The sequence below is a fragment of the Tupaia chinensis genome, unplaced genomic scaffold (assembly GCF_000334495.1).
Source record: "Tupaia chinensis unplaced genomic scaffold, TupChi_1.0 Scaffold139785_1, whole genome shotgun sequence".
Lineage (NCBI taxonomy): Eukaryota > Metazoa > Chordata > Mammalia > Scandentia > Tupaiidae > Tupaia > Tupaia belangeri.
In genome coordinates, this window is record NW_006199665.1 from 253,208 (window position 1) to 267,480 (window position 14,273).

The 14,273-nt window shown below is 48.1% G+C and overlaps 1 protein-coding gene across 1 annotated transcript in view; it reads right to left on the bottom strand.

Annotated features, from left to right (window-relative positions):
* The window catches only part of LOC102469250 (phylloquinone omega-hydroxylase CYP4F11-like), a 26,441-nt gene extending 12,809 nt beyond the window's left edge, over positions 1 to 13,632 (bottom strand). The window contains exons 1-5 of the mRNA XM_006162283.3: positions 13,527 to 13,632; positions 12,984 to 13,182; positions 8,555 to 8,699; positions 898 to 951; positions 680 to 807 (exon numbers count right to left, since the gene is read on the bottom strand). Coding sequence (XP_006162345.1) covers positions 680 to 807; positions 898 to 951; positions 8,555 to 8,699; positions 12,984 to 13,181 — 525 coding nt within the window. The 5' untranslated portion in view covers position 13,182; positions 13,527 to 13,632. The remainder of the gene's footprint in view (positions 1 to 679; positions 808 to 897; positions 952 to 8,554; positions 8,700 to 12,983; positions 13,183 to 13,526) is intronic.
* Between the last annotated feature and the right edge of the window lie 641 nt (positions 13,633 to 14,273).

Consider the following 14,273-nt stretch of genomic DNA (forward strand, 5'->3'; position numbering starts at 1 on the left):
TATATAAAAGAAACAGCTGCTACTGTCAATATTATGGGAAAGACTCCATGACTGGGAGTCAGGAGACCCAGGTTCAAGTTCCAGCTCTGTCTTCTGAGCCCTGTGTGACCCTGGTCAATATACTGCCCTCCCCTAAGTCTCTCTGTCCAATCTTTCATAACACTTAAGCTTTTTTTGTTTGATTGTTTGTTTGTTTGTTTGTTTGTTTAAAAGGTTTTTACTATAGAGCATGTGTGCTTGCCAGAAAGACCGAGAGAGACAGAGAGACAGAAAAAGAGAAATTACCCACCCCAGGGAGATGGCCATGCCACTATCCCTTCTTCTCCATTCTCTTCTAGGGATCTTGGGCGCACATGCACCCAGTGTGAATTTCAAGCCACTGGGTCTAGGACTCGAACAGTAGCCCTGCAATGTCACCATTATGCCTTCTGCTGGTCCTCCCAGTATGTTTTTCAAATTGCCAGGTTCAGGATGCTGACTGCACAGGCTATTGAGATCCAATAGCTTAACTCCCATGCCACTGGCTGACCCTTATTATACCCATTTTACTGATGATGAAACCAAGCTTTGGAGAGGAAGAATAATGGCCCCAAAGCCATCCAGTAGGGAAGAAATTCTAGACTGTAGATGTCTGAGGCCACTCCTTTCCCCAGACTTCAGCCAGATTCAAAAGACTCACGTGCATGATGTTTGAGCACTTGTTGAAAATCTCCACGTAGGGCTTCAGGATGTTGAAGTGGAAGGCGGGCGTCAGCATGTGACGGTGGCGGCTCCACTTGTCACCGGCACTCACCAGGAGCCCATCCCCTAGTAGGGCAGCCGTGGGTGGTGGACATGGGCAACACCTACCCCGGGTCCCCAAGATTGTCCCCAACCCCTTCAGCTGCAGTTACTCACCCAGCCAGGGCTTCAGGAAGTTGTAGAAGATCACGTCTTTGGGTGCAGTGATGACTGACAGAAACAAGGACCATCAGAAGCCATGGAGAGGGGTCAGGGAGGGACTTTGGATGGGGGGTGGGGTCTCCCAGCCATGGGTCTGCATTTCCCCTGAAGCCCAGCATAGCAGAAAAGAAGCCAGGGACACAGGAACAAGAAGAAGCAAGGACATGAGGGGAACTGAACCAGACCACGGCTGTACAGCACAGCAAAGCACACCCTTGCACGGCACCACATGCCCCAACCCCTCCTGACATTCTTCCCGCATGGTCCAACATGCTCTGCAACACCTGAGTACAGCTCAGCTCTCTGCAAAACGCTGTTACAGTGATCTAAGGCAACCCTGTCTGTCCCAGCCCTCTCCGACGTCTCCTCTCATAAACTGGGGATATATAGCATGGACAGCCAGAGGTATAACATAAGCCAGGTAAAACATAAATCAGGTCTAACCAGGTACAACATAAACCAAGTGCAACCATGTATAATATAATCCAGGTGTAACCAGGTATAACATGAATCAGGTGTAACCAGGTATGAACTCAACCAGGTATAAGCAGGACCCAGCTGTAAAGTACACATGGCAAATGTGGCCACACAGTAGACAGCACACAGACGTGCCCCAGACAAGCACAGACTTAGCCAGAGGTCAGACAGGTGGACGCCCAGGTGACACAGAGCCAGCGGCATCTCCACCACAGCCCTCCTGTGTGCCCTCGAGCCACCTGGCCAGCTGCAGGTAGCACAGAGACCTCACAGCAGGCAAGCTGTGGCTGGTGTAGGGTCTACCTGGAGCAAAGAGCACAGGCTTGATGTAGGTGGGGTGGAAGATGCGGACGACCACATGCCAGGGCCCCACCCACCAGCAGTACACATCCCCGAAGGTGCTCTGCAGGCCCGACATGTATAGGAGACCTTCCTCCAAGCTCTGAATCTGAAGAACAAAGAGGTCCAACCATGTTCTTCCAGGCTGCCAGCGAGAAAGGCATACAGGGCACCGACCCATGCCAGAGAGAAAGGCATACAGGGCACTGACCCAGCCCTGAGCCCAACCTGGGAGGTCCTTCCAGCAGCTTGTCATCTGCTCTGTACTGAACCTCCTCCCGGGCTTCCTCTGCATATCCTCAGCATACAACCCTACTTACAGGGTCAGGAAAAAGCATTCCCCATTTAGACCCCAAACACCACGTTCACCTGGGATCTCTTCCATGCCATCATCCAGATAAGAAGACTAAAGTTTGGAACCAGTAGGTGGCATAATGGTTGCATTGCTGGACTCTTACATGGCCAACTGCAGTTTGAGTCCCAGACCTAGTGGCTTGAAACTCATGCCAGGTGTATGTGTATGCATGTCCAAAATCCTGAGAGGGGAGTGGAAGAGAAGGAATTGTGGTGTGACCATCCCCCCTGGGGAAGAATTTCTTGTTTTCTGTCTCTGTCTCTCCAGTGAGTGCACATGCCTTCTAGCTAAAATCACTCTCTGAAAAATAAAAAAAGACCAAGACTCTGAATGATGAACTCACTTGTCCATGATCTCCCAGACAGTACATGGAATGCCTGAGACCTGAAGCATGAGCCATCTCCTTTTTGAATATGACTCTGTTACTATTTTCATTTCCCCTGACCTGCCCCATATGTGCCTCCTAAAAATTCCTCACTGAATGCTTGTGAGGATATTCAGCATAGCTACATGAAGCATTTATCTGCATGCCTCATTAATTACTCACTGTGAACAGGCTGACACATGCCTTGGATATGAGGGGCTCCGTGAAAACCTTCATGGGGTATAGGAAACATCCTGACCCTGGCTAGGTCAAGCAATGCCTGTTCTATGACTTACACATTGTCCTCTTTGATGCATACTCAGACAGCCTTCCTCGAAGTTGCATGGAACAGTACATTTACAGATAAGTAATCTGGCTTGACCTATGATGCATGACAGGATCACACATGATAGTAACAAGATCGGAAAACGTATACACTGAAGGTGCTTATCTCCAACTGTAGAACTTCAACTGCATCCTTGAAGGCTTGCAAAACAGTTCGCTATGCCTAGTAAAATGTATAAATAAAAAAACTCATGGGACCAGCAGTTAGGGTAATGGCTATGTCACTGGACTCCCCCGTAGTCGACTGCAGTTTGAGTCCCAGACCTGGTCATTTAATCTCACACTGGGCGCGTATGGGTGCGTGGCCAAGATCCCGAGAGGAGAATGGAGAAGGGATTGCGGCATGGTCATCCCCCCTGGGGGGTGATTTCTCGCTTTCTGTCTCTCTGTCTCTCTCTGTCTCTCTCTGTCTGTCTGGCGAGCGCACACACCCTATAGCAAAAAAAAAAAAAAAAAAAACCCCCCCAAAAAAAAAAAAAAACTAAAGTTAAATAAAATGCCCTCTCCTGAAAGAACAATAAATAAATGTGGTGATGAGAAGCCAAATTTGCTGGACTCTAAACTAGTATCAATCTTACAGTTCCCAAAATAAAGGTTTCTTTGGTTGGTTAGGCTGCTTAATGCCCTGCTTACAATATAATACTTGTTTGTGCATGTTTACTGTATATTACCTGTAGATCCTATGCCAGATACAGGAAGAAGAGGAAAATAAAAATTCAAAGACAGCACATAATAAACATCTACTCCAAACTTTAAGGCCTGACCCCCTCCCTTGCCCAAAGACAAAAAAAGACTCTACTGTCCACAACAATGGATGATGAATTGACTACTCCCAGGAATGAGCCTTGCTAGCTCCAGGGGACTTGACTTCTATTTATTTATTTATTTATTTATTTATTTATTTATTATTTTTTTGGAGAGTTTTTTTTTTTTTTTTTTTTTTTTTTCAGGCGCACATGTGCTCGCCAGACAGACAGAGAGAGACAGAGAGACAGAAAGCGAGAAATCACCCCCCAGGGAGGATGGTCACGCCACAATCCCTTCTCCTCCATTCTCCTCTCGGGATCTTGGGCACGCACGCACATGCGCCCGGCATGAGTTTAAGCCACCGGGTCCGGGACTCAAACTGCGGTCGACTACATGGGAGTCCAGGGACATAGCCATTACACTACTGCTGGTCCCGGGACTTGACTTCTAGAAATAAGCTTTCCTAGCTCCGTGGAACATCGCCATTCAGAGAACTAATATTTGACCAGTAAGGGGAACTGAGGACAGAAGTCTGCCTGTTTCCTATTTGCAAGATCCCTTCCAATGGCTCTGGGGTGAGTCACGTCCACAACCATTGACAGGTCATTTTGGGCCATTTGATAACAGGACTCTTCCAACATCCTGTCCCTGCCATAGTGTCTGTGATAGGTGAGTCACAACCTCAAACGTTAACAGGACATCTTCTTTTGTATCTGACCTTTCAGGGTCGGCCAGCCTTCACCTTACCTCGCAGGTAAATAATAGAAAAGTGGCAACTCAGCCCAGAAAGCAATTCCTGAGCCCCAACCTTTATTAGAGTGAAGCCAGTTTCTTGAGTCTCCATATAGACTTCTGATCTAAAAACACCCTACAAGCTGCCCATCTGGAAAAAGCAAACTACAAACCCAGAGACCAGAGAGGACCACAGCCCTGTTTTTTTGTCACTCCAGAAGCTGACCAATCTACGCACGGCAGGAGACTGAGGATGCATCTCTCCGGAAAAACACGCGCAGACTGTCCTGAATGGTCCCAGAGTGTTTAGAACCACCCCTTAACCATGGCCCTGCTTGTTGTAATTACTTTGCTTTTTGCTATAGTTCTGGCTGCCACAGCTCTGACTAATTGAAAACGGTACCAAAAGCTCCTACTAGCGTTTGCCTGTTATGTGTGGGACATTTCACCGCAGTTCAGTGCCTTGAGCTCAGGAGAATCCCTCAGCTATGTGACATGTTTTCTTTCTTTTTAAGGAGAGTTTTTGTTTTTTGTTTGTTTTGCTATAGAGCACGTGCACTCGCCAGACAGACAGAGAGAGACAGAGAGTCAGAAAGCGAGAAATCACCCCCCAGGGGGGATGGCCACACCGCAATCCCTTCTCCTCCATTCTCTTCTCGGGATCTTGGGCACGCACGCACACGCGCCCGGCGTGAGTTTAAGCCACCGGGTCTGGGACTTGAACTGCGGTCGACTACATGGGAGTCCAGCGACATAGCCATTACGCCAACTGCTGGTCCCGTGACATGTTTTCTTATCAGTGCCTCCTGAGCATCTGGAAAGAGACTCCACAGCCAGGTAGTCAAAAACAAAACAAAACAAAACAAAAACCAAACAAACAGAAAAAAACCAAAACCAAAACCAAAAACCAATAAAAAAGCAGGCTAGTGCTAACTTACGGTAAGATTGGATCGGCCTCTGGCAATAGGCTCCTTGGCTTTTGACCCTGTTAGTTTCTCTATTAACCATGCTTCCAATTTGAACTTTTGGCCCTGGTTTCTGTTTTGGGGGACATTTTAATTCCCTAAGTACCTAACCAAATTCTCTTCTGAGAGACCAGCAGTTGATGTAATGGCTGCGTTGCTGGACTCCCGTGTAGTCGACCGTGGTTCAAGTCCCAGACCCGGTGGCTTAAACTCACACCGGGCGTGTGTGCGTGCGTGCCCAAGATCCCAAGAGGAGAATGGAGGAGAAGGGATTACGGTGTGGCCATCCCCCCCTGGGGGGTGATTTCTCGCTTTCTGTCTCTCTGTCTCTGTCTTTCTGGTGAGCGCACGCGCCCTAGAGCAAAAACCTCTCCATAAATAAATAAATAAATAAAGGTTGTTCTGCTTCTGTAAGCTGCTTGCTTTACCTCAGGAAGTGCTACGTCATGATCTCCATATGAACAAGTGGGCCCAGCGGCTGTATGCCACAAACATTGGGCCAAGCCAGTTCAATCAGACACTCCCATGCCTGAGCAATGATGCCCAGCAGTTACAGATCAGGAAATCAGTCCACGTCAGCCCAAACTGAACTGAACTGTGCTGGTCACCCTCTGCCACAGCTGAGACTGAGGAATCAATGATTTGATCCCCATAAAAGAAGTGGAGTGGGACCAACAAGTAGCGTGGTAATTAAGGGCCCTGGACTCCCACATGACGGCCACGGTCTCATTCTGCCCTTCTCTGGTCCAATTAAAATAAATAAATAAATAACTAAAGAGGTGGTGTGGTGGTTGAGGTGCTGGACACTCCCACATGGCCGATCATGGTTCGAGTCCCAGACCTGGTAGCTTTGCTTTCTCATTTTCCCTGTCTCTCTGCAGTCAAATTAAAATACAATGAATGAATAAATAAAATGAAATAAAGAATCCATTTTTTTAAATGTAAAAATAAATAAAGTTACATAAAATCATTCTTAAGAAAAGAAGAGAGAGAGAGGTAGAGAATGAAGCATGAGTATCTCCATTTAAAAAAAAAATAATTATTATTTATTTTATTTATTAATTCATTTATTTTTTTATTTGACCAGAGAGAGACAGAGGGTCAGAGTGAGAGAGAGAGAGGAAGTGAGAAAGCAAGCCACCAGATTCAGGACTCGAACCCTGGTCAGCCATGTGGGAGTGTCCAGCGCCCTAACCACCACGCCACCTGCTGGTCCTGAGTATCTCCATTTTGAATATGACTCCACCACCATTTTCCTTTCCCTGTGACCTGCCCCACATGTGCCTCCTAAAAAGTCCTCACCGAGGGCTGGCAGGAGGCGTGGTGGTTAAGGTGCTGGACTCCCACATGGCTGACCACGGTTCAAGTGTCAGACCTGGCAGCTTGTTCTCTCACTTTCTCTCTCTCTCTCTCCTGCATTCATCAACATAAAATAATAATAATAACAAAATGTAATAAATATATATTTTTAAAATTCCTCACTGAAGGCGTATCACCAGCCAATGTACACGGGCGTCCATATCTGTCCTCCTGGCTGAATATTTATCACAGCAGATGTTGCCAATGATAACTGTCCTTCCTGATCACTTGCTTTTTTGGCCTTTGTAACCCACGATTGCATAACGCAAAGCCTTGTCGTTTTTCTAGGTTTGTGGTTTTTGCCTCTGTAAGTCTTCCTACCCGCTGTTCTGGGGCTGCAAGGTTTTGGAGTGACTCACGCTCTCTCTCAGCTGCTGGCTAATAGACTCCTTTTATTTGGCTAAAACTCGATGTCCTCTTGTTCTCTTATTCAAATGTAACAAACCCAGGTCTCTCAAATTCAGGGCCTATGTTCTCAACCATCAAACTGCTTTGTATCCCTGAAAAGAACAGTTCTTGGATCCCAGGCCTGCCAAGACTGAACAATCAGAATTACAGTGATGGGGACCAGCAGATGGCGTAATGGCTATGTTGCTGGACTCCCATGTAGTCAGCTGTGGTTTGAGTCCTGGACCCGGTGGCTTAAACTCACGCCTGACACATGTGTGTGCACGTGCCCAAGATCCTGAGAGGAGAATGGAGGAGAAGGGATTGTGGCGTGGCCATTCCCCCAGGGAGTGATTTCTTGCTTTCTATATCTCTGTCTCTCCCTGTTTTTCCGGTGAGCGCACACACCCTATAGAAAAAACCTCTCAAAAAAAAAAAAAGAAAAAGAATTACAGTGATTGGTTGAGGAATGGATCCTGCAACCCATACCCAGACAATTAAAGTGAATCCCGGGCCATGGCTATGGGCCATGTTGAGCTTCTTGGACTCAACATTTATACCATGAAGAAAGGGCTTCCTTGAAAGGAAGGTGACACAGAAAAAGATAAAATTGAGAGGGAGATAGGTGTCCCATAACATGGCATGATACCTGGATCCAGCTATGCCTGAAGGCCACTTCTCTGGACTTTATAATCAGTAGATTCCCTTTCTTTGCTTAGACCATATAAAGTTTCAGTGCCAACATTCACAACTAAAAAAATAAAATAAAATAAAATAAAATAAAATAAAATAAAATAAAATAAAACAAAACTCAGCAGCCAGGGAGAGCTGAGAACCTGCCCAGAGTCACTGAGCATTTTGATGTCAGAGCCATGGTCTCTGTCAGACACTGCTCCTTCCTCTGCTTAGCCTGCCTATCCAAGGATGGAAGGATAGAGAGAAAGGAACGGTCTTAGCCAGGCTGGAGTACTGACTCCTTTGGAGACTCCTGAGGCCTAGAACAGGAGGACAGGATGAAATATAAGAAATCGTGGTGCACATCATAGAAACAGCAATCTGGTCTCTTACTAGCTGCGGGCCTGGATACTGTCAAGGCTGACACCAGGCCTGGCAGGGAGCTTTGGATGTGCTACCCTCCACCCTACTTCAAAACTTTCCTATCGATCGTTCCAGATCTATTATAGTTCTAGTAACTCCTCCAGGAAGCCTTCCGGCCTGCCCAAGCCCACCCTTGCAGAGACCTTTCTTCCCCAGCTGTGGCAGCTCTTCTTTCTCTAGCCAATCTTGACCACGTGAAATTGGGATCTCTGTTTAGATCCATCGCCTCAAGACTAGGGGTTTCTGGTTTCTCCAGGACAGGGCTGAAGGCTTGAATTGAGATCTCTTGAGAACCCAGTGGTGCTCAGAATACCAGGACGGTGGAGGGAGGAGATGGAGAAACAGAGAGAGGAAGAAGGGCCAGGGTCCTATGGCAGCTTGGGGATGGGAGGCTAGAAATTCGGATTGCCACGGCACCCACCACCACAAGCTTTGCATGGATACCTGAGGCGCTGGTGACAGACCGGATGACGTCAGGGGGACACAAACTGATGATGGGCGTGATAGGGCCCAACCAGGTCTGAAAGCCCTGGGGGTAGGTGGCCACCAGCTGAGTCACTGTCCTCATGCCCTGCTCCGTAGGGGTGATCTGCAAACAAGAGTCACCGTGATGGTAATTCAAGCGTCACCGTGACAGGGCTAAGGGATGCCCAGCTAGCTGGTAAAACATGATCTCTGGGTGTGTCTCTGAGGGTGTTTCCAGAAGAGATTAGGATTTGAGTCAGTGGACGGAGGAAGGAAGTTTCCCTCCCTCTCTGGAGTGGGTGGGCACCCTGTAATCCATTGAGGGTCCAGAAGCATCCATTTGCTCTCTCTTCTGGAGCTGGGGTCTTCCATCATTCTCCTTTTATCTACCTCTATCATCTCTAGCTCCCCTCCATCTTTTCATCCATTTATGCATATCCATCATCAACAGTGTGGCCTCACCACCTGTCCCTATGCCCTTGAACTCCAACTTCTCTGGCCTTCCGACTCTGGGCCTCACAGGAGCAATTCCCATTGTCTCAGGTCTTTGATTTCAGATTGGATGACACCGCTGGCCTCCTTGCTTGTTCAACTGGCAGGCGGTGTCATGTGGGACTTCTTGGCCTCCACGGTCACAGAGGCCAGTTGCCGTGATAAATTCCCTCGTATCTCTCTTGGCCCACCCATCATCTCTCTATCTATCTTCTATTTCTAGCTATCATCTGTCTATGTATCAGTCATTTATCTATCTACTGTCCAACTATCATCTATATCTATCTACCTATCTATAACTATATCATCTTTCTATCATCTATATCTATCTACCTATCTATATATCATCTATCTATCATCTATCTATATCTATCTATCTATAACTATATCATCTATCTATCATCTATATCTATCTACCTATCTATAACTATATCATCTATCATCTATCTATATCTATCTATCTATCTATATCTATATCATCTATCATCTATCTATATCTATCTATCTATCTATATCTATATCATCTATCTATCATCTATATCTATCTACCTATCTATAACTATATCATCTATCTATCATCTATCTATATCTACCTATCTATAACTATATCATCTATCTATCATCTATCTGTATCTATCTACCTATCTATAACTATATCATCTATCTATCATCTATCTATATCTACCTATCTATAACTATATCATCTATCTATCATCTATCTATATCTACCTATCTATAACTATATCATCTATCATCTATCTATATCTATCTATCTATCTATAACTATATCATCTATCATCTATCTATATCTATCTATCTATCTATAACTATATCATCTATCATCTATCTATATCTATCTATCTATCTATAACTATATCATCTATCATCTATCTATATCTATCTATCTCCCCACGGGAGAGACAGAAGATCCCTCTACCCACCCCAAGGCCCACCTGGGAGAGGGTCCAGCCTGGGGCAGCCACAGCGGAGTTCGTCATAGGGGGTGGTGGTGGGCACTGGGGTGGTCTCACGACTTGTCCTATGGTGGGGCCTTGTCCTATGGTGGGTCCCCACAGCCTCTCGTGTCCCTTCCATGGAGAAGGGCGGGCAGACCAGGGACTTTCCAGCCTCGGTGGACTCCAGGGGAACAGAGGGGACCGCTCTCTGTCCATCAGGGTGGTGCTCCCCCTGCAGGCACCTGCTGCCCTCCAGGCTCCGTGCACAGTGGGTCCTGCACACTCTCTCGTCACACTCGCACACACCCCACACCCTCCAGTCGTGCCATTCACAAACGGGGAGACTGAGGTCGCATCCCTCAAAGGTCTGGAGGTTAGGATGGCTTCTGAAAGGGGAAGTGAGTGGCCACTTTTACGGAGGTTGAGTAACAGAGCCCATTGGTACATCTTAGTTTGGGGGGTGGTGGAGAGAGAAGAGGAAGGCCACCCCAACAGGGAGGTCTGGGAGACTGCTCACCCCTCTCCGCCACCCCAGCCATGGCATGTGTGTGTGCATGGATGTGTGTCTCTGTCTCTGTGTGACTGCGTCTGTCTCTGTGTGTGTCTCTGTCTGTGTGTGTCTCTCTCTGTATGTCTGTCTCTGTGTGTGTATCTCTATCTGTGTGTTTTGGTCTGTGTGTTTCTTTGCATCTGTGTCTGTGTCTCTGTATGTATACATATGTCTCTGTGTGTGTCTCTGTGTGTGTCTTTGTGTTGGTGTCCTACCTGTGTGGGTGTTTGTGTCTGTTTGTCTCTGTCTCTGTGTATCTCTCTGTGTGTTTGTGTCTGTCTCTGTCTCTATGTGTCTCTGTGTGTGTCTGTGTGTCTGTGTCTGTGTCTGTGTGTGTGTGTGTTTGTGTCTGTGTGTCTTTGTCTCTGTGTGTGTCTGCGTGTCTATGTTTCTGTGTATGTGTGTTTGTTTGTTTGTCTCTGTCTCTGTGTGTCTCTGTCTCTGTGTCTGCATCTCTATGTGTCTTTCTGGGTGTCTTTGTATCTCTCCCTGTGTGTGTGTCTCTGTGTCGAGGTGTCTGTGTGTATCTCTGTGTGTGTCTCTGTCTGTCTTTGTGTCTCCGTGTATGTGCCTCTGTGTCTCTCTCATCTCTTTGTCTCTGTGTGTGAAGAGTCACAGCTATTTCCTGCAAGAATACTGCAGTCCAGAGAGATGCACACCCAGGAAATGGCCCAGGGAGCGGACCCTGGAGAGTACCCTAGGAGGCCTGGAGTCCAGCGGTGCAGGATGTGGAACCCAGGGACCCCTCACTGTGCAGCCCACCCGGGAGCCCCTCAGAGACACAAAGAGGGGGAGACGGGAGGAAATGGACCCAAAGCAGGCTGGAGTGTGAGGACCGGCCGCCTTGCCTCTCTGCTGTCCTAGTCCCCAGCCCGCCCCTGGCCCCACTCCCTGATCCCATTCCCAGCCCCTCAGAGAGTCCCTCCACCCTGACCACGACTATCTATCTACCTATCTATACCTATCGTCTATGTATCAGTCATCCATCTATCTTCTATCTTTTTATATCTATGTATCCATCATCTCTCTACCTATCATCTCTCTATCATCTGTCTATCTTCTACTTACCTATCGCTCTATCTAATAGTTCATCTGAAAAGTCATGAGGTATTTTTGCGTAGAAAAACAAGTCATGGCTTTTCCTGTGACCCAATATATCTATCACTTGTCTATGTATCTATCATCTATCTATCTACCTTCTATCTATCTATAGCTATCATTTATCTATCATCTATGTATCTATCATCTCTCTACTTGCCATCTATCATCTATCTTCTATCTACCTACCTCTGTATGTATTTATCTATCATCTGTCTATCATCTAGTATCTACCTATTAATATCTATCGACCCATCTATTATGTATGTATCAATCACCTATATACTGTCTATTATCTATCAGTTATCTATCTGCTATTTACCTATTACCTATCTATTAATCATCTATCTATTTATCTATCTCTCAGGCCCAGCTTGGAGGGGTGAGGGAGAGAAGAGGAAGGCGGCCCCAACAGAGAGGTCTGGGAGACTGTCCACACCACCCAGCCATGCTGTGTGTGTGTGTGTGTGTGTGTGACTGTATGTTTCTATGTGTGTGTGTGTCTCTGTGGATCTGTCTGTCTGTGTGTCTCTGTCCAACTGTGTGTCTTTATCTATCTGTGTGTGTCTGTGTCTCTATGTCTGTGTGTGTGTCTGGTCTGTGTGTCTCTGTATTTGTACATGTGTCTCTACATGTGCGTGTGTGTGTCTATGTCTCTCTGTGTGTCTCTGCCTGTGTCTCTAGGGGTCTGCATCTGTGTCTTTGTGTGCATGGTCTCTGTGTCTGTGTTTCTATATGTATGTCTATATCTGTGTGTCTGTCTCTGTGTGTCTGTCTCTGTGTGTCTGTCTCTGTGTGTCTGTGTGTATGTCTCCATCTATCTTTGGGTCTGTCTTTGTGTCTCTGTGTGTATCTCTGGGTCTCTGTCGAGGTGTCTGTGTGTATCTCTGTGTGTCTCTGTCTTTGTGTCTCTGTGTATATGTCTCTGCATGTGTCTCTGTCATCTCTGTGTCTCTGTGTGTGAAGAGTCACAACTACTTCCTGCAGGAAAACAGTCCAGAGAAATGCACACCCAGGAAATGGCCCAGGGAGTGGACCCTGGGCAGTACCCTAGGAAGCCTGGAGTCCAGCAGTGCAGGATGTGAGAACCAGGGACCCCTCACTGTGCAGCCCACCTGGGAGCCCCTCAGAGACACACGGAGGGGGAGACGGGAGGAAATGGACCCAAAGCACGCTGGAGTGTGAGGACCGGCCGCCTTGCCTCTCTGCTGTCCTCGTCCCCAGCCCGCCCCTGGCCCCACTCCCTGATCCCATTCCCAGCCCCTCAGAGAGTCCCTCCACCCTGACCACCCACTCCTCCTGCCACACTCACCAGGCCCAGGTGGCCCCAGAACCAGCTCCGTCTTGGAGGCTCTGGGAAACATTGGAGACGGCGGCGGATGTCATAGATGGTGTAGGCCCAGGCCACGACGCGGGCCAGGAGCCAGGAGGCCCCGGCCAGCAGCAGGAGCTGCCATGGGGAGGCGGTCACCGGCCCCAGGCCCAGCCAGGACAGGCCCAGCTGCGGCATCCTGGGGACAGAGGGGATAGTGAGTGGGTCCCGAGGACACGGAAGGGCCAGGAGCTGTAGGGACAGTGGGAGGGAAGGGCAGGGAAGGCTTAGAGAGGGGAAGACCCAGGACAATCGGCAGAAGAGGGAGAGCGACAAGGAAGAACAGGAGAAGGAGGAAAAGGGACAGAGAAGGAGGGAGAGAAGTCCACACAGAACCAACCAGAACCTGCAGCCCGAAGGCCTCCAATGACCTAGAAGGCACCCAACCCCCAGGGCCACCCCGTGGAGCTGCTCCAGCCCTGAGCAGCTCTCCTTCCGATCCCAGGTCAACACCCTTCCAGCCCGGTGACCCCAGCCTGGCACCTCTATCTGGAGCTGCTCTTCCCCCTAGCAACCTCCACTGGCCTGTACTGGGCAGTCTTTGCCCCAGGTCCTGATTTAGAGAAGACTGGGAGAGGCTGGGGCGGCCCCATCCGCAGGCCTGGTGGCTTCCTGCCTGCCTGGGCTGCAGGCCAGTACATAGGGGCGGAGCTAGCTGGGAGCAGGAGAACTGACTCAGAGTCACACAGGGTGACACAGCCTGAATGCCTCCCCTGTGGGGCAAGGAGTCAGTTGGGTGGGTAAAGGTGATTCAGGTGCCAAAGTTTACAGCCACCCCTGTCCTCCCAAGGCCAGGCAGAGCAGATAAAAGCATGAACTTGGGGGTTCAAGTGCCAGGTGCACAGGGCTGGATTGAGCCTTGCCCTAGAACATCGAGGTCTTCTCCAAGCGTGGGGAGGACGTCATGCATAATCTCTCAGTGCGGATTTAGGAGGTTCTGGGACCAGCAGGTAGCGTGGTGGTTAAGGCGATGTCCTCCCACATGGCTGACTGCAGTTTGAGTCCTGGACCTGGCAGGGGCTTGCTTTCTTAGTTTCCCTCTCCATCTTTCTCTGGTGAATGCACTTGCCCTATAGTAAATTAAAAATAATAATAACAATACATAAACGTAAATAAATCATTCTTTTTAAAAGTATTTTATTTAATTTTATTGATTCATTCATTTTAATCTAACCAGAGAGAGACACGTGCACACACACACACACACACACACACACACACACACAAGAG